This window comes from Pecten maximus, chromosome 3 (genome assembly GCF_902652985.1).
Source record: "Pecten maximus chromosome 3, xPecMax1.1, whole genome shotgun sequence".
NCBI classification, from domain to species: Eukaryota; Metazoa; Mollusca; class Bivalvia; order Pectinida; family Pectinidae; genus Pecten; species Pecten maximus.
The window spans coordinates 20,788,276-20,814,422 of NC_047017.1; the positions used below are offsets into that span (position 1 = coordinate 20,788,276).

The window sequence follows — 26,147 nt, forward strand, 5'->3', positions numbered from 1 at the left end:
ATTTCGAGATAATAACTCGAAATTTCTACTTAATAACTCGAAAAATAAAAGGGGCCAAGAACTAAGAAGGCTTATAGTAAATTGATAGTGGAGGTATTAATGACTATACGGAGGGGCCTTTCATCTATGTTTTCAGTCTTAGACAAATCACGGAATTACAAGTACAGATGCTATCGAAGACTTTGATTAAATGAATTTAACAATTCTGCTTAAAACTTCATACAAGTTGAAAGATGGTCACACATGTACCTGCATATACACGTCATAATGTGGTAGCCTAGACGTTGAATAAATGAATCGCCTGAAGATGGCCGTTAGGCCTGAAAACGTTAACAAAACACAACAGTTGTCATGTTGAATTTATATTTTTCAACTATATATATATAAACATACAGTGCATTCCTCTTAATATCATGTCCTATTTGTCAGACAAAAACATGATATTTACAGTAGTGTGACATTAAGAGAAACATGTTTTTTCACTAAATCTAGTGCATTACCAATCTCCATAACTAAAATTATTATCTCGAAATTTCGAGTTATTAAGTCGAAATTTCGAGTTATTATCTCGAAATTTCGAGTAAGTAAGTCGAAATTTCGAGTTAGTAAGTCGAAATTTCGAGTTAGTAAGTCGAAATTTCGAGTTACTAAGTCGAAATTTCGAGTTATTATCTCGAAATTTCGAGTTACTAAGTCGAAATTTCGGGTTATTATCTCGAAATTTCGAGTTATTATCTCGAAATTTCGAGTTGTTAAGTCGAAATTTCGGGTTATTAACACGAAAAAATGAATTTATTTATTTTGCTTCATGGCCCTAATGCTCTTCCGTAGAATATCGTCAGTCAGTGTAGTATCTACATGGACAATGTCATAATAGTAACGTCACTAGGGAGAAAAGGTCAGTTTAGTGTCTACATGGACAATGGCATAAGAGTTGCGTCACTAGGGAGAAAAGGTCAGTTTAGTGTCTACATAGACAATGTCATAAGAGTTGCGTCACTAGGGAGAAAATGTCAGTGTAGTGTCTACAGGGACAATGCCGCTATGAAATGTCATCAGAGAAACAAGAGAAATGTTACAGTGTATTATCACGAAGGACGCAAAGGAGCGGACATCGGAGTATTATATTATTATATTGTAAACTCAAAGGAAAAAAGTACCGCATTTAGAAATTGTCCGGTTTACGGGAAATAAAAAGACATTATAGAATGTAATAATGGTGTTATTGTCTGAAAATTGCATCCATTTATATTTTGTACCCTCATCAATGTTCAGGTTCGAGTTGGGCACAAGCAAGAACGTCGCAAAGGGAACCGTGTAAAAATGAAAAGGGCCAATACCTTGATCAATTCAATACTCGAAGAATCTGTACAGCCACTGCAGCTCATGGGGGGCATACACGATATTGATAGGCCCAGACAGACTTATTGCGTTTCTTTATATAATACTTCGACCGTTCATTGGGAATTTTAGCGCGAAGTAGCAGTGTATAAAACTAATGCACAAATTTAATTGCATATCTCTTTTGACAATTTAGACATATTGAAGATCATTTAATACATGATCCGAAATGCTTAAATGGATTATTTATTTTCAATATTTTAATCAGTTCATGTAATATCATAAAAGTGAAGAGTAAAGGTCAACTCATTGTTCATTTGTTGTTGCAATACAACTTTTTGGTTTTTAAATTGTATATTGTAGCAGATACTTGTATATCAGATTACAAGTCTCTGACTGTAGTGGCGATTTGGAAATTACATTTTGTAGATGGTTCAGTCGCATCTGGTAAATTAATCTTTTCGTTTCGTTTAAATATTATTCATAAAATTGTACTACGGGCACCTGCGCAGGACAGGAAGTGTTATGGCCGAAAGCTGACGATAACAACACACGGTCAAAATGAAAATTTTATTTATTTTCGCCATCTTAATGCTTTCTGTACACTGTAAAGATGAAGAATTACCATCGCTCCAAGAACTTTTGAATGATCCCGAGTTAATGAAGATAATCAAAAGACTGGGTATAACGGAAAATGACTTTACTCCGGATGATAAACCTGCTGCAGCCGTGAAGCCAGAATCTGCAGCATCGGATGTAAGCGATGTTGATTTACCAAAGAAACCAACACCGGTTGCTCCGACGACGATGAAACCGGGACATGTTACAGATTCTGTTGGAAATTCTTGTTTCTATTCATCACATGAATCTACTATTATAAGATCACAAGAATCTACGAGAGCTGGATCTCACTTTTTAAGATCCGACAGAAACAAAACTCGACACGACTGTATCAGAAGTTGCTGTTACACCCAGGGTTGTACTTTGGCTGTATTCGAAGACAAGGTACATTCACTAATATATAGTCATACCAAAATATTATGTGTTAACCGAATAGTACTCGGGGTTATTATGCATTTATAAAAGGGTTCTTTTCAGATAAAATGGGTGGGTCCTTCTGTATAATTTGAATGAACTTGTTGATAATTAAGTGGCCATGGTTTTCTCGGAGGTTTCTTTACATTATATTTCTATGCGATTAAAGCACTAGCTGGTAATACAGATAAATGGTATCATGCCTCAATTTCCTGATGCAGCGATATATACACCAACAATAATATACGTATCTATGATTTCTCTACAGTACCGATTCCATTTACACAATCAGATGTTACAATATATCCTGCTTACAATAATTTTTTCCCATATACCAAAATGTTCCTTAACAAATTAAGTAAACATATCCAATTTATTATATGGTACAATCTGACACAAATTATTTTTGAAAGCTGTATCCCAGTGATCAGATCGAACACCTGGACAATGCATTAGTTATCGTCAGCAGCCTCGGAGGTGATCACCATTGCAGAAAACAATTGACAGGGATCAATCTAGGGTTTAGGGGAATATACCCTTTTCTGTATTCAGGGGAAAATAGCTGGGGTTCCAATGCAAGGGGCCACAGACTGAAAATGATTTTAAGCATTCTAAGACTATTTAGATTGGCTCTACTGACAGCTTTCAAGCATGTGAGATTCTTTTTAAAAAACAGAAAATAAACACAGTAAATATTTCTTCCAGGGGGTTTACTTGTTTCACTGGGACACTATTGCATATATGTCTACATATTCTGTATTCATATTAAAGATCAAGCCTAGCTTCTCTCTTTCTTATTTTTGAATATGTCCACCATTTTTTCCAAATCATATTTGGAAAATTCCTCTTTTTTTCCCTCGGAACATATCCTCATCAGTGCATCAAGTGACCCTGACCAAGACAATTCCTTCGTTTGAAAGTCCACTGCCGGCCTGGTTGTCATTTGTGTCCGTCCTTGGTTTCTTGCTGAACAAATCTTTTAGTTTCTTTGTTCCCAATCAGGCAATGCATCCCTTTTGGAAAGCTTTTTCACGTAGAATCGGTCTTTTGAGACATAATTGTAAACGTAAACAGTGTTAAGAATTGTTATCATGCCACCGGAGGCATGTGTAGTCGATTACTAGTCTCGTTCAATGCAACCAGACGCTTGCTGATAGTACACGGAAAATGTGACGTGTCAAGCGCCTGATTGAACGAGACAAGAACAAGATTTAATATTCGCCTCGATAATTATTTCTTGCAAAACAAAACAAAACGATCGCTGAGAAAACATCAAAAAGTAATCTATTATGAAGTAGGGGAAATTGTATGAGAAAACAGTATTTTCCAGGTAGAAATAGGGGAAATATCTAAGTTCCAAGGGGAATATTCTGCAGAAGGGGAATTTTATCACCGAGGGGAAACTACCGAATACCGGTAGTAAAACGGCCCTAGATTGATCCCTGATTGAGGTCATCACCTTACCTGTGCTACACAAACACAGTTGATGGCTATAAGACTCTTCATTAGTTCAGATATAATATAGATTCAGATCAATGTCAACTGCATCACTTTTGTTCTTTAGTTGAGTGTTCGCCTTTGTGAGGAAGGTTTTGGGTTCTGTCCCCTTGCAGTAGTAGTGATTGGACAATTTTTATCAATATTTATGCTGCACACATAAAAACACATATAAAAAGTGAATTGAAATACAGAAAAGAAGAATCATGTACTGGCACAGATCATTGGTCATGCATGCATGGTGCATAATGGTGTACCAGTTCCTAGTTGTCTTCATTTCGACTTGAAATTTAACATAAAATGTACTATGCAAGTCCATCCTTTTCACAGTCTACAATCTCACGTACAGCTAATGTGTGTTGTTGGTAACTGTAATTTCCCTTTTATGATCTGGCCCCAACATCAGTCAGTGAATGAATAAAGGATAAGAAATATCTCATTTATTGATACTCACAGGGGCTGTACATGTTCCCATAACACAGAATGAAAAGTTAATGCAATGATCTGACCCTTAGATCACCTATTAATAAGTGATCTTGAGGTCAGATTCCTTGGTCATTCTGGGATCAATCATAAGAATGTGTCAAGCCCCTTTGTTTATACTGTGATGCCATGTATATATACAATAAAATTGTATCAATTTAAAGAAGAATCAGTGACCATGTGAGAAATGGAGAATTATCAGAAAATTGAAAATACTGGGTACATGTATTATAAATTAGAAGCAACTTGTGTCGCATATTTTGTCAAATGGTTTCGGAATGATGCAGGGAAAAGCACAAATAAATAATGCACAGCTAGGTATAGCCTTGTGTCCATACATGTATATGACACATACAACACAACACTGTCACACCATGCAAAGAGAGTATTCACCTTACAACATTCACTGGAAAAGACAGCTACTCAAGGCAAGTAACTACACATAGCCAGCCACTAGGGGTGAAACAGTACACTTTCAGCACGGTTCAGTATGTATTGCGGTTTAGTGTTGACAGTTCTGCTTATTTTAAGATAAATAAACCAAAATACAAATAGATGAATATATGATGTTGAATATATGTAAAACAAATTCGGCAAGTAGTTGCTGTCCCATCCTTATCGGAAACCAAAATGTTTCTATATGGAAGATTGATAGGAAGCCTGGGAATCTCTTAGCATTAGCACCATTTTCCTGTCAAAATATTGCTTTAATGTAATTAATAAGGCCTGTTCCGATTGGGGCTCATCAAATTCGCTTGACCAATCAGAAACCAGCTTTTGTATACATATCGTCGGTCTACTTTCCGTCAGCACATAGTGAAATAGACATCCATATAAAAAATTTACCGCTCACGGTGCGTGTAACGTAAATTGCCATTGCTATATACTGTGTGCCGAACAGAAAGAAACGTATTGCGGTTCAGTTACACCGCGGTAAACCATTTCACCCCTAGCTACCAGCCACACCACATAGACAGCCACACAACATCTTAGACAGCCACACAACATCTTAGACAGCCAAACAACATAGCCAGCTACACAACATCTTAGACAGCCAAACAACATAGCCAGCCACACAACATCTTAGACAGCCAAACAACATAGCCAGCTACACAACATACGGTAACCAGATTCATATTTTACATATATAGTATCATACACTTGATCAGATAGCTATTTCTGGTGGTTATATGTCAGGTTTAAAGGTCCTATAATTATTTGATAACTTCTTCAATAAATACTTTATTAATTGTAGTTGCGGACCGGTATTATTTCTTGAAACACTGTACATGTGCAGGGATTTACCCGACCCAACTTCCTGCATATATTAATACTCCCAAAAAAGGTCATGGGACTCTCATATAAAATACCTCTGTGTCCCATGCGGGACGCACTTATTTATATTTGTTCCTTCCCTGATACAATGTCTTTGTTGGATTCATGATATATTTGCATTTAACATTGACAAATTTGAGCGATCTTGATAAATCAAATATACATCGACTGTTGGCAAATATCTGTTTCTATTTATAGCAACAAGTGCATTTCCGTTTCAATAGGGGATTATAGGGGGGGTTGAGTGTTGACTTGCTAACATAAACACGAACACACGTGGAATCAATCTAGCACACCTTAACTCTGCACATCGTTTGTGTTAGAAATTCAGGACTCAGCTGTACCACAAAATGTTGTACAATTTGAATGACAATGATCCTAGGAGTGATTAAAGTACAGAGTGAAAGTCTGAGAAATCATTCAGGATAATTATTTCACAGAGACCTGAAAAAACGATCTTTTTATTTTGCATTCAGCCAAGTCCTCAGCTGAAATTTGTGATTATATCTTGGTAAATTGTTGGCAAAACATTTTGATCAAGTGCTAGACGAATGACAAAGGCACCTGCAAGAAATGAATGCAAAATCCATGAAAGAAATAATGCATGATACTGAAGATGGTTCCAACTACCTTTTTCCTCCAGGAGAGATAACTCTGATTAAAGTTAGACTTTCTCAAGTTTTTATTGATGATAAAGGAATTGTTCAAATTTAACTACAGTTAGTAGACATAGGTATATCTGGGGGAAGCAAAACAATATGATTTAAAATTATTAATAATATTTAAGATCTAGATCTATATTATTTAAAAAAAAAAAAACCTGCACTGTACAGATTAATCTTAATGAATATTTAAAATTCTGAAATGGATTCCACCAATTGTATTATATTTTATGATCATTGGTTTTAAATAGTGAACTGTATGGTTTTTACTATCAAAACAATTCTCAAGGTTCTTGGAAAGAAATTTCAAAACACTTAGAGAAAAAGAATAAAAAAAAAACAACATTTATTTCAATTTGAATATTTTTATAGTACAATAGAACATGTGATTATCAATGATCACATAATGCATACTTAAAAAAAACCCAGCAATGTTAAATATGTGGACTCCCATTTTTTCTTCATGGACCCTCAAAATTTTTGGCTGGCAGTCCCAAGGACTCCCAGTTTTAAAATGTGGGGTAAATCCCTGCATGTGACCAAAGTACATGCAAAGGTCATGTACTATAATTCAAAGGGCATGTACTATAATGCAAAAGCCATATACTATAATACCACAAATGAATTTGTGTTACAAAGTTCCAAGGTCAAGGTCACATTTACTGATTATAGTCAAACATTAAATTACCTGTATATTTATAACATTGTAGCATTATTATGTCTTCTGTGATTTTGATAAAACTTAATACTAGCTATAGGATCACACTTAAAAATGCAACGATGTATGATGTTAATATGTCAATGACCAGTCAGAGTGTAAAACAGAGTCAAGGTTGCTGTGAATGTCAAAGTCATCAGCTCAGCTATTTAGTATGTGATATTAGATACCAGTCAAAACAAAGATGTCTGTTTGTGTTTGTATAGCAGTGGAGAAATTATCTAGTTTCATCAAGTTTTAATCAATTTTTGTTTACAATCCTAACAGGACAATAACACCTGTTACCTGTTCAACTGTGGAGAAAACAAATGCGTCTTTGCAAATCACGAAAACTATGTGTCCATGACCCTTAAGGAGTCATCAGTAGTTCATGGGGGCAGTCTGGGACAGGACAATGAGGGAGACTTGAAAGGACTTGGGAAAATGGAAAAGCCACATCCAACACCAACACTTAAACCTACACCAGTCCCACAGAAAAGACCAGGTATGTTGATGTAGATATAAACCTACACCAGTCCCACAGAAAAGACCAGGTATGTTGATGTAGATATATTTCATTATGTTTCATCATCAAAAACGTGATAGCAATATGAACCAATGTCAAAACAGCTTGGATTCCCAGAGAAGAGGCAAGCTATCATATGGTACCATGTTATTCCAGCTTATTAAGGAAATGCCTATCTCAGGATATAGATGGCAGCTGACTGCCTCTTGAAATATGCATGCTTATAGAAGCTATCCGAGCTGGAAGGCATCACATATGTATGGATGGATGTGTGTTCTGAAGTTTTACCAATATGTCATTTAAACAGAAGAGCAACAGAGCAAAGATAATCTTGTCTACTTTGTGGAATTAGTAATTACTAGGATTGCGCTGGCTCCTCAGGACAATACAAAATATATCGTAAATAAAAATAAGAATTACTGCCACTCCATCTGAGAACAACAAAAGTACAATGTAATAGATTCTGACTATCAGGTGACTTGTATTGTAGCACCATGTTAGATAATGTTGGTATTATTCTTAGATCAGTGCGAGAACTGACATTGCAAATAAATTGCACCTGAAACAAAGACGAGGAAAACAGGAAAATGAAAGTTTTTAAAGCAAGTGGTGAATGATTTAATTTTGTTTGACTAAACTCACTCATTGTCAACAGAACTGTTTTGAGATTGGTTGTACTTCATGCTCAGCTTGTAATGTATCATATATATGATGCAGGTCGCCCCCAGTGATATGGCTCAAGGTGCTTGCAATTGTTATTTCTTGTGATTTTGCTTAGTAATTTTAGTGGTCTCTATTTCAATTCATTTACCAGTATATAATTTGATATTTTTTCTTAGAGATGGATAAACTTTTTATAGAATCATTGACATAACCTTATATTTCAAATTGAAATTTTCTGTTAAAAGTTGCTGGATAATAATCAGGAAAATACTAGCAACCTTTTGAGTCTTATCATGTAATTCTGTTTTTTAAAAGTTATTTAAACGAGCACAAATATTACATAAAATATGTATATAATGTTATATAAGGAAGTATAATTCTTATGTCCCTAGTGTATATCTGGAAGATTTTCTGAAGGGAAATACATGTATCTATATCATGTGATGTTAGGTCTTATTTCCTAGAAAATGAGGCTATTTTCTTCATTTAATATGATCTAGTGCTTAAAGTATCCTTACATATCCTGTTTAGATATCCTGTTCAACGTGCATCCTGTAGATCTTAAATTTATTATACCCAGATCTGTAGGAGTGTCAGTTAAAATGAAATACAATAGTTTTCTCAGGCTAAGATTGTACAATATATGCCTTTATTATACGTTTAAGTATAGTAATACTGACACTGTAACAAAGTGCATTTTTGTTGTATAATTAAAGTATAAAAATGCATAGATTTGTTCTTCATTTTCTAAGAAATGTTCTTTTTGTTGTACATTTTCTTAAGCAACGTAATAAACTTTTGTTACACATTTTCCTTAACATATACAACATATATATATATATATAACAGTGATGAGATTTTCTCATATATATATATATATAACAGTGATGAGATTTTCTCGTATAAATGATTAATGTCCAGAATTTTTTACATCCTCATTATAAAAACCAGATAGCCAAACAACCTGACTCCAAAATGCTTATGTGCTAATGCTATTGTTTTGTTTATTGGATTTTACATTAACTGTATGATCATTCATTTATCAGTCTCATATAGTCTATACTAAAAATGAATATACATGTATTATATTCTTACCTCATTGTTCAATGTTGGTGTAGGTTTTTTACAGTCGTACACCTTGCTGAAGACAATTCCCCTCAATATTTGTATAGAATGAATTGTACCCTGGATATGTGTGTAATCATTTACTGTCTGGCGTTATCAGGATAATAGTCACAGTCTCAGGTGAAATCAGGATATTAGGGCTATTGTACACACTGAGGTCTTGTATGTAAACAGACCAGCAGTTAAAATCCACTTTCTTAAGTACGCAATATTCTACTTGAGTCTGTACAAGGAATTGTTCTGTGCTTGGTCACTATATCAATGGATGCTGTTGTCAGATATATGGGATATTTTCTCCTTCCTGTTTCCTACGTGTCATATCAAGTCAAGGGCATGTAACACTTGTATAAGGATTATGTTATATATGTACAGCTGAATAAATCAGTGTTACAGTGTCCTTATTACTATCTACATGTAGATATACAATTATATATATACCTGGTACAAGGTTTGTTTAGGGTATCGTTTTTGATAGCGACTTAAAATCTTTTTTGTCATGTAGATTTTTCTTTGCTTTAAGACTTACAAACAATATTACATATACCGTATTTGACCTAATAAGGGCGCCTGCCCTAATAAGGGCGCCCCTACCTTTTTTCAAGGAAATAAATCTTTGACTGAGTGTCAAAATGGTGTTCAAAAGTAATAATTTATGAGAAATATTTTGCTACTTTATGTGTTCAATTTTCTTCAGCAAATTAAGTAACTGGAACACATGTTTTCGCCACATTTTGTGTATTCCTACAGGCTATAGATGACATGTCAGTGCAAAGAGCACCCAAAACTAAACACACATACAAATATTTACTTACCATCTTTATTTGATGATAAACTAAAGACTTCATTCTTGTTGATAAATAACTTTTGTTCAGAACAGAAAGCTAGTAAAAGACATTGTAAATCAATTATAGGTCAAAGAAAACGATGTCTGATATGATCTGGGAAATTACCTGTTTCTATAAATAGAACACAAAAGAGTTCCATTTAACATAAATGGTGGAACACACGTTCTTTGGTCTAAAGATCAGCTGGCATGGTTTACAAGTTTACAGGAATATTCAAGTGTTGTTTAAGCTTAATATATGATAATGAATAGATATCGTCATCTGGAATAATTTTATGACTGAATATTTTACCGTTTCCACAACCTTGGGTATTCTGCTATAAGGTATAGTCTGTTTCATAAAACTTCAGAATAACTAATCTTAATAAGGGCGCCCCCACTGTCAATTACTCGCGCCCTGCGCCCTTATTAGGTCAAATACGGTATGTGTTACGATATTGAATTTAAGATAGGTTGATTATGGTTTCTTTTCAAATGAGTGCTGGTTCATATGGTTGAAATGAAAGATTAAAGCAGACTTAAAAAAACAAAAGACAGATTATACAGACAGATGTCAAAATGAGACGGATTGGAACAATGGCTGTATTGTTTGTTTGTTCACAATATGTGTTGGATGTCTCAAGGATAGAAAACCTAGAATACAACACTTAATTTAGTTATCATACAACAAGCAGTGGCGTCTACCTCGACTGACATGACTTCTCATATCATACGAGGTAACTACAGCAACGATGTGGAAAAGGTGGTCAGCAAGTTCCTGCTTAAATGGCAGCATGAGTACCTCCTAGGTGTCACAAGTTTTGGCCTTTACAATACATCAGCTACACTACAGCTCCCAATGTCACCATTGATAGAAGAGCGCACGGTAGCATAGCACGACTGAGGATTCAGAGGATGAAAATGTCTGAATCGCTGGCATAGAAATCAAGAACAGAACATATATGGTCTGCAAGCAGTGAGTGCAGTACTTAAATAAGCAGAAAACCAACTAAGACGCTGGGACATTGTTTGTACAACATGTGTATTACGACAGGGATTGTGAATGGCAATGCACAGCTACAGGGGACAACTGATAAAGCTGAAAAGAGTCAGATGGTTGAAGTTGACTTCTGGAAAATGGAGGAAGAGATCTTTTGGAATGCTGCTATTCTTATACTATTCCTCTCATGATGGGGGGACAGTATCATCGGAGAATAGTACAAGGATGGCAGCATTCCGAAAGTAGAAGACAAGTATGAGACACTGGCAGGAAAAAGTACAAGTAGAATTAGAGCATTTGGATGGAAGGTTGAATTGGGGTCTTCCCTGTGGAGATAGGATGATGTGGATTTCGAATTCCAGCACAATCCCTGGAGAGCATCTTTGTATTATTGGCTCTAGGGGTCAAGGGCAGAGACTGGAAAGCAGCTGTGAAAGGATCATTAAAGATCGCAGAGAAATTGTCCAGTGCTGAAAGTCATCACAGACAGGCAGTGATTGGCCGGTCACTGTTGATACAGTCGAAACACTCAAAACACCCAGTGAGGCAGACCTGGCTGACCACGTTGGTGGATCAGCAATTCCGGTATTCAGGTGACAAGACCATTACAACAGTGTGAAATAGCCAATGAACTATGCCATGCAATGTCCAAACTTGTGGTAATTGAAATAATTTGATTCAAGCCGAGGTGTTAAAATCAATATCACATAGGTCTGTAATCTTTTAACTATCCTTGAAACGTGTATAAGAAAGTATTATTTATACCAGATGGTGCCCAGAATAACACGAGTAGCTGAAACTGGTTCAGGTAACAGTCTGGTTCCACACATGTGTTACATCTCGTTGCTTGTCTATAAATTGTAATTAATTTTAGTTTATGTTCTCCACCGATACCTACAGTGAAGCCTTATCTGCCATATATCTCCGTTGATAATAAAAATATATATGTAGTTTTCTTAATAACTAACTCCACGATTTTACTATGTACATCTGCTGGACTCTCTATCATTCGTATCTATTTGTGATAATGAAACCATTACAGGTTGTTAGCGAATGGACCAAAGCTCCATATGTCGATCTTAGTCAATTATTTACATACGTGTATAGTGTGATGAACTCGCTCAACTCCTAATTTGACTCCACCTACCAATACAACAACACAATAATGTATGTTGTCAAGATATAATTTCTGCTATCATTAATTAATCAGGCTAATATGTACAACAGTGGGTAATTACAGCAAAACAAATTCATTTTTATCCTAAAAGAAAAAAATCATTTTTGTATCCTTACAATTTATGTTCAGATATACATGTATTGATATACATTCAAAATTCTGATTATTTTGTTTCCAAAATTTAACTTTGACAATGATTAGGACCTATGATTATGCATGGTTGTGTATATCTCTGTCAGTAGAGCATCAGACTTCTACAGCCTCAGATGAAAGACCTTGTGCTTCTGTCTCTACACTTGGAGGTTTGTGTTGGTTAGGAAACAGATTAAGGCCTGTTCTGTGTCACTGTGGTTATGACCTTTCAACAAAACAACTTAAACCTAATATAACTAAACTGCTCAGGATAGCATGTGACAAGTCACTCCTAGGTTGTTCATTGAGGTAACCACCAGCTACTACAAGGAGACTCTCACAAACAACAGCTATAACGTTAACATATAAGAAATGTCCAAGAATTTATTAGATTATTGCATTAACTTAAAGGATCTTATACAGCTGTTCATTGATCTCCTACATGCCTTTGATGAGATATATTGTTATTAATGCCTTTTGATTGGTTTGGTGACACAGTGAGTGCCTTTTACCTAGAGGTGGCGGGGGTTTGATTCCCTGATTAGATGTCAAAATTAGGGAGTCACTAAAGTAAAATGTTGGCAAATTAGGAAAAAAGAAATTAAAAAAAATGAAGCAATATGTGTGTGTACATGTAAATGACATTAGCAAAATGAAACACTTGAAAACCTTCTACATGCCAGGATTAATTATTACAGCAGTGTTGAAGGTTGTCACGTGCACGTAATTAGTGCTGGTAGGTCATGACCAGTATGCCAAATAACTAGTTACTATATGGAAAATTCCAATACAGAAGTTAAATTGTAAATGCTTGATTGATGCCCATTGAACATTTTACATTAATTTCACTTTCTGTGTATTCCCCTGAGCTGTGCTAACATAGCCACTTTCTGTGTATTTCCTGAGCTGTGCTAACAATGCCACTTTCTGTGTATTCCCCTGAGCTGTGCTAACACAGTCACTTTCTGTGTATTCCCTGAGCTGTGCTAACAAGGCCACTTTCTGTGTATTCCCTGAGCTGTGCTAACATGGCCACTTTCTGTGTATTCCCCTGAGCTGTGCTAACATGGCCACTTTCTGTGTATTCCCCTGAGCTGTGCTAAAATGGCCACTTTCTGTGTATTCCCCTGAGCTGTGCTAACATGGCCACTTTCTGTGTATTCCCATGAGCTGTGCTAACAATGCCACTTTCTGTGTATTCCCTGAGCTGTGCTAACACAGCCACTTTCTGTGTATTCCCTGAGCTGTGCTAACAAGGCCACTTTCTGTGTATTCCCCTGAGCTGTGCTAACACAGCCACTTTCTGTGTATTCCCTGAGCTGTGCTAACACGGCCACTTTCTGTGTATTCCCCTGAGCTGTGCTAACACGGCCACTTTCTGTGTATTTCCCTGAGCTCTGATAACAGGGCCACTTTCTGTGTATTCCCCTGAGCTGTGCTAACACTGCCACTTTCTGTGTATTCCCCTGAGCTGTGCTAACACGGCCACTTTCTGTGTATTCCCCTGAGCTGTGCTAACCCGGCCACTTTCTGTGTATTCCCCTGAGCTGTGCTAACACTGCCAATTTCTGTGTATTCCCCTGAGCTGTGCTAACACTGCCAATTTCTGTGTATTCCCCTGAGCTGTGCTAACAAGGCCACTTACTGTGTATTCCCCTGAGCTGTGCTAACAAGGCCACTTACTGTGTATTCCCCTGAGCTCTGATAACACAGCTACTTTCTGTGTATTCCCCTGAGCTGTGCTAACAAGGCCTCTTTCTGTGTATTCCCCTGAGCTCTGATAACACAGCTACTTTCTGTGTATTCCCCTGAGCTGTGCTAACACAGCCACTTTCTGTGTATTCCCCTGAGCTGTGCTAACAGAGAGGAATGCCTGACAATTAACGATGTACACCATAAGCTGTATGTCTGATGATGCTCCCCAATAGTTACCAGTCAGATGTGGCAGACAGATATAATTGTCGTATATACCACCCTAATGATGGGTAAAGGACTGGCGCCCTGTGTTTCACCACTAATTACTACAATAAAAGTCTGTGTTACTTCCAAAGTGAATAATGGATGGTAGGCTATCAGAGCTAGTTTTATAATGTCAAATTTTTTGTCCTTCATGATTGTTACATAACATGAATACTATTTATTTTAGAGGTAATTGATGCCATCATCTTCTTATTGTTTCATTAATGAGCCTTTTAGGGATATTAAGGGTTAATGTGATGTCATTCATCGGATCATAAATGACATGATCTGTAACAGCAATGTGATTTCCATATGATTACCTAGCCATAGCAGAGAATACAGCACTTTACAAACACTATTACCCAGTTAAGGGAAGCATGCTTCAAAATTACATATTGACAATGATTTATATTTCCTAGACACTTGGTACTAAAAGTGCCCCACTCACATTTGCATCTCATTGGTCATTAATGATACTTTGTAGCTTGACAGACTAGAATAGGTATTTAATATATGTATAGTCTATATGTGTGGCACGCAGTAGTTAATTACTGTAGTAGTTATATCATTACTTCGTTATGATTAAGTTTTAAGAGTTTTTTAAATAGTAATTATCATTTAATAATCAATAATTGCTAAAATAATCAGTTAGAAGTATTGAAATCGAAAGTCAATTAGTACCAGTAATTGGTAAGAACAGCTAATTTGTATGGGTAACTAATTAATACCTAGCCTTGACATTCATGTACACGTAGAGTCAGCATTAACTTGTACATGCATGGGATTTACCAAGTCTAAAACTGTCCTGAGACTTTCTGAAATAAATAACATTAGAATATTATAGAAAGTGATGTAGTGATCTCCGTAGTGGAAATCTTTTTACCACTGTGTCCGCTGGTTACAGATAGGCAGTATATCTTGTCAAACAACCAGGTAACACTCAAGATATACGGCAGTATTGATCATAATACTGTAAACATGTAGCTATATGTGTATAACTATGGTCCTACTTTTCGACAAATTAAAATTTAGGTGTAGACAGTAGCCAAGGTTGGTGTTGAAATTTTACACAGCTGTTATTGGTAGTGATCTCAGTTGTGAAGCTTGTTTAAGTGATAAATGTTTGGAATAGGTTAAATTTTACATAGTTTTACGTCTGGCAATTCCATTGTGGAATTTTCTTTCAACAACATGGCCTGGAAAATAATTTCCTTCACTGATATTTATGTTCAGATGTCAGAAGTGTTGAAAACACGATTTAAAACAAATGTTATACATGCATTATATGCCTGGAGTGAATGAACTGCTGATTTGAGTGTTGTTCAAACTTACTGGTGCAATAAAAAATGGTTGTAGGTTTTGTAAGCATGTTATGAATATAGATAGATTCAAAATTCAAACAATGTGAGGCTATTGTAAAAAAAAAAAGCATACTTTATATATTACTAATATAACATATTGTATTATTTTGAATTGATATTATACAATTATTGGCTTTGTTTGTTTAGGTTATTATGGAAAATTTTTAACCTGAGAAAGGGAATATTCTTCAAATTCCCTGTTACTACTTTTTTGTCTAGGTTTTGCAATATTACCCTCTTATGCATTAAGAATTTGTCAATTTCAGGTTAAAATTGCATTTTGACAGGACTTTTCAGAGAGCTTTGACTAATCAGATATTGACAGAAATCACAGTTATATAACAATTTGTATATATTGACCCAAATAATGACCTCCAATTCAGCAGTCTGCTTGCTTAGCAAAGTTCTTCGGCATCCAATCAGCCGAAGGGATTATTAACACAAACAATATTCTACAGTATTGTTCGTAGCTAAACCTCTATACATCTTCATGTTTTGTGTCGTGTGAAGTGGTCCTTTGTAAAATATTTGATAAAGGGTCAGACTGCCTCGAAAATATCATTTCATTTGTCCATACTGTTGTTATTACTGAAGTTATCATGTTTTTCTTGATTTTTACCTCCATTTTCTCGATATTGATTTTGAAATAAGTTTTTGAAACTTAAACACACACATTCACTAGTTATTGTTTTTTTATTGATTTTAGTGCCCTTATTCGGAGAATGTGACCCTACCCAGGGAGACAAGTGTTTGGACTTCAATGCAGAATGTAAACAAGGAATCTGTCAATGTGTCCATGGCTTTAAAGCTGATCAGGGTGTCTGCTGTAAGTATGAATAGGATATAACAGATAAAGTGTCTGGTGTAGTCTGGACATTATGTATCAAGTGTCTGGTGTAGTCTGGACATTACAGATCAAGTGTCTGGTGTAGTCTGGACATTATATATCAATTGTCTGGTGTAGTCTGGACATTATATATCAATTGTCTGGTGTAGTCTGGACATTATATATCAATTGTCTGGTGTAGTCTGGACATTATATATCAAGTGTCTGGTGTAGTCTGGACATTATATATCAATTGTCTGGTGTAGTCTGGACATTATATATCAATTGTCTGGTGTAGTCTGGACATTACAGATCAAGTGTCTGGTGTAGTCTGGACATTATATATCAATTGTCTGGTGTAGTCTGGACATTACAGATCAATTGTCTGGTGTAGTCTGGACATTACAGATCAAGTGTCTGGTGTAGTCTGGACATTACAGATCAATTGTCTGGTGTAGTCTGGACATTATATATCAATTGTCTGGTGTAGTCTGGACATTACAGATCAAGTGTCTGGTGTAGTCGGGACATTACAGATCAAGTGTCTGGTGTAGTCGGGACATTACAGATCAGTTGTCTGGTGTAGTCTGGACATTACAGATCAAGTGTCTGGTGTAGTCGGGACATTACAGATCAAGTGTCTGGTGTAGTCTGGACATTATATATCAATTGTCTGGTGTAGTCTGGACATTACAGATCAATTGTCTGGTGTAGTCTGGACATTACAGATCAAGTGTCTGGTGTAGTCTGGACATTACAGATCAAGTGTCTGGTGTAGTCTGGACATTACAGATCAAGTGTCTGGTGTAGTCTGGACATTACAGATAAAGTGTCTGGTGTAGTCTGGACATTATATATCAATTGTCTGGTGTAGTCTGGACATTACAGATCAAGTGTCTGGTGTAGTCTGGACATTATATATCAAGTGTCTGGTGTAGTCTGGACATTATATATCAAGTGTCTGGTGTAGTCTGGACATTACAGATCAAGTGTCTGGTGTAGTCTGGACATTACAGATCAAGTGTCTGGTGTAGTCTGGACATTACAGATCAAGTGTCTGGTGTAGTCTGGACATTACAGATCAATTGTCTGGTGTAGTCTGGACATTACAGATCAAGTGTCTGGTGTAGTCTGGACATTACAGATCAAGTGTCTGGTGTAGTCGGGACATTACAGATCAAGTGTCTGGTGTAGTCTGGACATTATATATCAATTGTCTGGTGTAGTCTGGACATTACAGATCAATTGTCTGATGTAGTCTGGACATTATATATCAATTGTCTGTTGTAGTCTGGACATTACAGATCAAGTGTCTGGTGTAGTCTGGACATTACAGATCAAGTGTCTGGTGTAGTCAGATCCAATATCTACTATAGTCCAGACATAACGGATTAAGTGTCTGCTATAGTCTGGACATAACGGATTAAGTGTCTGCTATAGTCCAGACATAACGGATTAAGTGTCTGCTATAGTCTGGACATAACAGATCAAATGTCTGCTGTAGTCGTGACAATATAGCCGGTGTCTGTTATAGTCTTAACTTAACAGCCATAAAATGAATGTTTGGTTTGAATCAAGTACGTACTTGTGTCAGCCAAAGGCTTACTCCCAACATTTTTCCAGGAAACAATAAAATCTTTGGTTTTTTTGTAGAAACTTATTTGTATTGACATATATATATATGCAGTCCCATACCATATGTACTACATACATGTATATTACTTGTAGCACATTTATAAATATTTGTGGTTTATACACTTAACAACACAGGTGTCACAGTGGGTCAACTTCAGATGGAAAATTTTCCAGATATTAATTAATAAGTACATAAAAATGTTGAAACATTATATAATTAATGCATATCTTTATGATATCAGTGAATGGCTTTAACTTTGAAGTGTACAGTACAGTACTGTAACCTTACAAGGGGGGCAGTATGTGTGATAAGTATCTCCTTAAGAAGTAAAGAGATTATTCGGAAGCTATTAAGCATGCCATATGCCTAGTCTAGTCTGAGGAGTTCAAGAGCTTGTCCCTGTCATGAAAGTACTGTTATATCAACCCCAAACAACTTGTGTACCATTTGAACAGCTGTGGTATTTAACACAGAGTCTATAGTACATAAAAGTAGACCAAAAAAGCAATGTAAACTGCTATCAACACATGCTCTATGGAGTATATTCTCATAGGTTATATGTGAGTGGCAAGATTCACCAATGAAGGAAACTTTACAGTTGAATCTTGATTCTTGTGTTTACGTTCAGTTGTTTGAATCTTGTACAAAATGAGAAGAAGAAAAAAAAAGACTTGTTCAGAGTTTTACTTCTGAAATATAACTAGCCCACCCCTATCAATTACATTTCTGTGGAAAAACTGTCAAATGTAATTGCATTGCATTGTTTCTCCCCTTTCTGTGAGTCAAGATTTGGCCCTTAGACTTATTGCAGGACAAATAGGGTTTGTGTGTATATTCTGCACATTCTGCATTTTCACATTTGGAAAGTTTGGTTCCAAATATAATTCAATGAATCATTTAGAAAATCTTTCAGCTACTTAATCTCTAAATCTGTTAAAATTGGTAATAACCTTGGTAACAAATTGGTAACAAATAACTATCTCTATCTAAATAGTCTTCTTACATACTTGTGAATTCAGATTATGAGCTTTAAGTTTTAAAATTGCATAACATCTGTCTGTCCAATATGTTTGTTGAACAGGAGTAATCAATAACATGAGTAAGTCTATCTTTTGTTTTACTCTAGCTTCAGGACGAGTAATGGAACAGTGTCATCAAAATGTCAAACAGGAATTCATAGATACAATTCTTCATCGATCCGTGTCAGTTGTTTACACACAAATCAGTTGTTTGCTGTGAAGAGATGACAAAATAGTGTATTTTGATGTCCCCTACAACTTGGACAACTTGTTTTATACTGATTCTGTCCTTTTGTCCTTCAGTCAGTTATTCTGCTGCTGCAATATTGATTGAAGTTTTTAGCAAGTTTTTTAGGCCATTTGTAAGGGTTGTATACCTACACATTTATAGTTAAAAATTTGATTGTTTAGAAACACAAGTACATATACAATGAATATTGCAAATTTCAACATCACATACAAAAATAATTTAGTCAATGGGGGGGGGGGGGGGGGGATATGTACAGTAACACATGAACACTGTGATGTCTCCGTGCTGTGGAGATCAGTATAATATCGTTTCGTTATCGAGTTACGCCCAGAGAAATCTCCATGCTTACTCATCATGATGTCCTGAGAAAGCTTAGTGGTGTTTTGTGAAATGTTCCCAATTGATTATCTTTGTACAATCAAATTATCTGGCGGACACCACCCAGACTTTTCCCCAGTTCTTACAATAATTGACATTCTCGACATGTCTTGAGGCCAGTAGGCTTAGAATAATTAACTATTTGGAATGGTAAAATGATAGGGGCTTACTGCCCAAGGTGTCTGATTTTAACTAATGCTCAATATATAGGTATTCATAGAAAAGTTGCTGAGAGACAATTCCTCATTGGACATCAGATTGCACTTCAGTTTTAATAAGAAATAAGTAGAAATATTGTATGATTCGGGCCACATCATGACATGACAGAGGGCATACAAAATAATACAACATGTATATCCTGTCTAGATCTTTGTCCATTTGTCTGGTCATCACACCTAAGCTGGTGTAAAGTTATTTTCAAGATTGAATTTTTGATATTTCAAGGATAACACTTAAGATAAAAAAATCATGAAATAAATAGAGAAGTGAAAATTGTAAAGCACATTGTTTCATAATTTCTATAAAAAAACATCCTTAATGCTTCAAATATTTTGGTAAAAGACACAAAAAATTAAAGCACAGAAAACAATCATTATAGTAAGTGGACTGTAGTTATTAGATGTGTTTCTCAGTAAATGGGTTTCGGGATGCTGACTTGATAGTAACTTAAAATTTTATGCACCAATTTTTACTCGGATTTGGTCAGAGTAGAAATAGTTTTCAAAAAATTCTAGGTATTTTCTTGATCCTTAAACACTACTAGATTAACCTGCATCCATACTCTGCATTGTATATGATTTAGAGTTTCAAGGAAGATATATTGCTCTAGTATCTTCTTGCTCTGTTCAGCCTCTGGATTAGATCTAAGTTTTCGTGGTAGATTGGTTTAGACATCTGCTGATCGTAGGGGAGTTTATATGATGAACATTTCCATTTAAATTCAGCTTGATGCTGCATTAATGAGTCTGTATGGTGTTGACACAGTAGAGCACAGGTCCTTAGAGGCAGCCATCATTTATCGATTTACATCATCAATCATTTTTCATTTAAAACCAGTTGACTGAAGTAAATGGTATTGTCATTTCCGGTCATTCTATTACATGTATAAAGAGTTATTTTTTGTAAAATAACTTTGGGGTCATTTTATTATAAAATGTTAACCTATAATTAAAAAAACAACAAAAAACTATCTACTAATCATTAAATTTTTTCCTACAACTATTATTGTTAAAGCATTATAAACTTGCCGGTATTTTTCAACATAAACTCACACTTATTACACAACATTTTATGTTCAGATTCCCTACCACCTGTAATTATATATCTTATGCATCCCCAAAGCATTTTTTATGATGAATAATTTGTATGCAAATTCTTGACATTTTTATCTACATTTTTTGTAGTTTGTCAATCTGTCCTGCATTATATCAGCATTTTCTTCATCTGACTAGCCAGGCAACACAATTAGTAAATAAGATTGAAAAATATGGAAAACCTGTAAATCTAGTGTTGGATTCTAGTTGGAATCAAGTTGCACTGAAAAATACTGCAGGTCCAAGATAACAGACCATGATACCTATAGATAGGAACTGTTAGAAAAACCTTGCCAGCTGGTTACATTTTAGTTCCAAATCATTAACTTGTGGTGATTTAATTACTGTACAATATAAGAAGTTACTTGGTATCTGACGACATGTATTTTGATTTCTTTCATGAGATTGTCTCGATTGTTGTTTAGATTCAGTTCCAGTCCATCTACCTGTTAACAATGATCCAAGGAACAACGTACCTCATCCGCAGCCTCAGCAGCCATCCAACCCCGCCGCTATCCCACCAACCAACTTCCAAAACAAGATTTACCAAGGTCAGCAAGTACAAGGTCAAGGTTATCAGGCCCAGCAACAAGTACAGAATGCACAGGTTCAACCGATTCAAGGTCAAGGTTTACAAAGCCCCATGGGAAATCAGCAGGTGTCTTCTGGTCTTATTGGGTCACCTTATCAGCAGGGAAACAATGCAGGATTCAATAATGTTCCGGTTCAGCCACAGCCACAGCAGCAGACAATCCAGAACCCTGTATACCCTGTCGGACAACAGGCAAACACTGGCTTCCTGCCTAAACAACAAGTCCTTCCCCAGAGTGGGCCAGTCATGAACCAACAAGGACCTTACTGGGGTCCCCAGTCGGGGAGTCTAGCTGGACCCCAGTCAGGATCGGGTTTCTATGATAACTCAGGTTACCCAAGGGTGCCCGGAGATTTCGGTAACAGGCCCCCCTACACCGATGATCTCGCTAGTGGACAGGTTTTGCCCATTAGACCTGTTCAAGGGATGGATAACTCCCAGAGAGTGTTTGATCCTCACCGGCAGTACATGTTACAGGATCCAACAGGTCGGGATAAAAACTACCCACTTGACAGGCACTATATAGCAGAGGCTGGTCCGGATAACCAGTTTGGGATATTGGATCGACAGGGTCCCTACAGGAATCACCCCTATAGCCCATTCTCAGACGAGCGGTATGACCAATACACGGGTGATGTTGTGCCAGATAACAGATTTACAAATGATCATGATGACCAATATTACAAGGACAGAAATGATCAAAAAAGTCATCATAAGGTATTCAGTAACGATGAGAATGATGTAGTACACCCTAAATCTACGAAGCCCCCAGCCACCACTACTACAACTACTACCACCACCACTACCTCTACAACTACCACCACACCTACTACAACCACCACCACAACCACCACCAAACCTACCACCACACCAAGACAGACGACCACACCAACCACACCAGCTCCACAGAATATCCCCAATGGAGACCGACAGTTCCATCAGTGGGATAAACAGATGACAGACAATAGGAACAGGGGCTATGGTGATCAACAGATAAATAGTCAAGGCAGAGGGAATAAAATGGTACAAGATAAATCTGACATTAATTCACCGAGAGGAGGCCAGGGAAGAGTGCAGCCTAATTTGTCTGGTAAAAAATTTAGAGCAAAAGGTCCCATCATCGATGAAAGGAAGAATGGACCAATACAAGGGGAGGCAACCCAAACCCATTCTAAGGTCAATGGTCCTGTAGTTCGACCACAACAGCCTGGTAGACCAAACCGAGTCCACCCAAATGGGAGGAAGCCGTTACGACCAGTGGGGTACAGTCAGGATGGATATCCATACTACAATACTGACTATCGAGGACAGCACTTCCAAAACTATAACTGGGATCCACAGTATGGTAATGACTACCTCACATACGATACCAACAACTACGGGGAGGTACCTCCAGCCTATGATTATGACATGTTCCACAAAGGTACCTGGTTTGTCGTGGCTGGCGTGCAGTATTGTAAAAACCTAGATTTTTATGTTGTAGTCTCCTAATTTGTTGCAGTATTTTTCATCATTTTATGTATTTTTTGTGTAAATTATTTTTCTATTTTGTGTGTAAATTATTTTGTATTTCACTTGTGTTCCAATATTCACAAATAGTTTGATGTTGTGTTAAGTTGATATATACACTATATTCTTGCATTTTATAAGAAACAAAATTCCTGCCTTTTTTCTGGCATTGTTCCTTCCACATCCTAGCCATCCCATTCTCTTCTTTCTTTCTCTTTACTTTCTCCCTCTTCACATCTTCTTGTCTTCTTCCTTGCTCTTTTTTCCATGGCACTCCACTACCAGCTTTTTTCTGCCATCAGTTCTACCTCCCTTTCCTTCCTTCAGAGACTTTTTTTTCCTTCCTGCTTCATCCAGTTTCTTTCAGTGTTAAGTAAATTTCTGTTTTTACAATCATGTAACAAATTAATTATTTGTTCAACGGTTCAACTGCCTGTCTTCCTATAAGAGTGTATCTTTATTGATTTTATTTTGTGTGTTGTACACTTGTATTAGAATTGTTTTTCTTCAATTAAAGTTATGATCTTAAAACAGTGTAAGTGCATTTGTTTAGCTTGATAATTGTCAATTATGTCATATTTCTTTACTGTTGCATGCCGACTTTCTATATCTTTTTTCGTATTAGTGACACAAGTACTTCTGACAATATATGTTCCTTGTTGTTGTGAAGGAGGCCTACTGGTCAATCATGATGTTTAATGCAATACCTGTCCTTTATTCTCCACAGCTACAATTAATAGTTAAAAATTAAAGTATTGCCAATTATTTGGTTCTTTATACTGAATGATTATAAAAATGTTAGTATGTTTATTTTTTTAGTAACCCTGCAAGTGAAATAAGCTTCTCTTGATTAAAGTTGTATATAGTTGTATGTTATAGACCTAGTTTTATCAGGTGAATTATGATATGGGGCATTGAATTCTTTGTTATAACAGCCTTTCGAGAAAGAGACTAATAAAGATAACAAATTCCTCATTATGGTTCTGATGAAGATTATTTATTTATTTTTGTTCATTTTGCATATCTTATTTAGGTTGTTTTAAATTGTGTGTTGTAGATTTCCACAGAAAGGAAAACCCTGAAGCACCACATGTCGTCCATCCTGTACCTGGACAGGGAGGTAGGTTACCCAACCACTGTTTCGAGGACGGTGAGACATAATTATCCAGATTGTGATCGGTTTGGTTTTTGCTCTATGGCTTGAAGAATTATATATCTATGTAAAAAAAAAATTGAAAGTTCTTTAAAAATCCTGTTTGGTTTTTGCTCTATGGCCAGAAGACTTATATATCTGTGTAAAAAAAAAAAATTGAAAGTTCTTTAAAAATCCTGGATTGAATTATGTAGTGATTCTAGAAGAAAATATGGAATGGTGATATTAAGATAAAATTCACAAAATCATAATCTTTTATGAAATAATGTTTTCAGTTTCAAGAGAACCAGTCCAAACAAAGACAGAGGGAGTACCTCCTACAACCTACCCTAAAGTTACACCACAGCCTGTTACAGAGAAAGGTATACCCGAGTTTTAGTAATGCAAGGGAGCTAACTCTAGTTTCATTTTTTTTCCCCATTTAGATGTACATGTAGGTTGTTACATACGGGTAAAACCAATATTCAGCTTCTTTTTCTTTTTTAACAAATCCTTGGAATAGAGAAATGGTAACAAATTGAACATCACTTATGATCTGTTATAAGAGCAGGGCTATGTTCTTATTTAATTTATTACATATACTCCTGTCACTGTCTCCATTTGTTAATCATATAAAGTGTCGCTAATCTACCTCCGAATAAACTAGCGTTAAACCTTGATATCTAAGTCAGTAGGGTCATGATAATTTTCCGAGTTCATCCCAGGTATTCAAGGTAACAGAGTATGCTTTATATTGAATTTTTACCGTCGTATCTGAATTTTTACTCGTATTGAGCATAGCCTTTGAGTTATCAGAGTTTGAGATGATAAAGTTTGACTGTAGATAAAGTTAGGGAGCATTATCTGCTGTTTGTTACTATATTTTCTGTATTTTCTTACTTACCACAGTTGATAAAGTTGATAAACAGCCTTTGACACACGAAGAGACAAAAACAGAAAATACACAGACAAAGGTGACAGAGGGTACAGAGAAAATAGAACCAGAAACTTCTCCAAAGAATGCTCCAAAACCTGTAGACAAGCAAGAACCAGCGACGTCAAATATCTCAAAGTCTGCAGTGGACAATGTAGAGACTGAGAAAACTACTGCAAAACCAACCAAAGAAGAAAGGGTGGAAGTCGCTTTGGGAGAAGAAGATGGATTGGTGATTGTGGAAGCCCCGACAGACAATAATCAGGGTCCAATAGTGGCCCTGGCCCTGGGTCTAGGGGTTACCATGATGTTACTTGTATATGTAGGGTGTAGACTACGAAATGTTAAAAGGAGAATAAGAAAAGGAAGAGCTCTGCATTCCAATGAAGCAGATTATTTGATCAATGGAATGTACCTTTAATTGGTCAATATTCTATGTATTCACATAATTCTGTCACAGAATTTCAAAAAGTCATGATTTTTTGGGTGGGGGAGATAAAAATAATAACTTTTTAATTTTTATACACAGTTTAAGGTAATTTTCAAAATAAAATGCGATGAATAAATTGAACAATAAAAAAATATTGAAATGTGTTCATGATGAAAACAAAGGAATTTGATTTGGAAAATGTTTGTAAAAATTGTAAAATTTACTTGTTTTGTTTTATTTTTGCACTGGAAAATATAATGATCTGAAGTTTGTTGGAATTATAATTTGAGAAATACAGTGGAACTTCATTAA

The 26,147-nt window shown here is 36.0% G+C and overlaps 2 protein-coding genes across 2 annotated transcripts in view; one reads left to right on the forward strand and one right to left on the reverse strand.

The window, feature by feature from the left end:
- LOC117323536 (protein phosphatase 1 regulatory subunit 14C-like) overlaps nucleotides 1-9,354 on the reverse strand; it is a 48,621-nt gene extending 39,267 nt beyond the window's left edge. Inside the window, exon 1 of the mRNA XM_033878810.1 lies at nucleotides 9,335-9,354. Coding sequence (XP_033734701.1) covers nucleotides 9,335-9,339 — 5 coding nt within the window. The 5' untranslated portion in view covers nucleotides 9,340-9,354. The remainder of the gene's footprint in view (nucleotides 1-9,334) is intronic.
- Nucleotides 1,860-26,147, forward strand: LOC117323535. Its single transcript, XM_033878809.1, has 7 exons — nucleotides 1,860-2,346; nucleotides 7,339-7,555; nucleotides 16,523-16,642; nucleotides 21,664-23,253; nucleotides 24,397-24,459; nucleotides 24,768-24,854; nucleotides 25,381-26,147. The coding sequence occupies exons 1-7, from the start codon at nucleotides 1,903-1,905 to the stop codon at nucleotides 25,824-25,826; spliced, it is 2,967 nt and encodes a 988-aa protein (XP_033734700.1). The 5' UTR covers nucleotides 1,860-1,902; the 3' UTR covers nucleotides 25,827-26,147.

Excerpts from the sequence above, each read along its gene's own strand:
- LOC117323535 (XM_033878809.1), top strand. The coding sequence starts at position 1,903 with ATGAAAATTTTATTTATTTTCGCCATCTTAATGCTTTCTGTACACTGT. Across the intron at positions 7,556-16,522 it reads AGTCCCACAGAAAAGACCAG|TGCCCTTATTCGGAGAATGT; the intron begins GTATGTTGATGT and ends TATTGATTTTAG. Across the intron at positions 24,855-25,380 it reads ACAGCCTGTTACAGAGAAAG|TTGATAAAGTTGATAAACAG; the intron begins GTATACCCGAGT and ends TACTTACCACAG.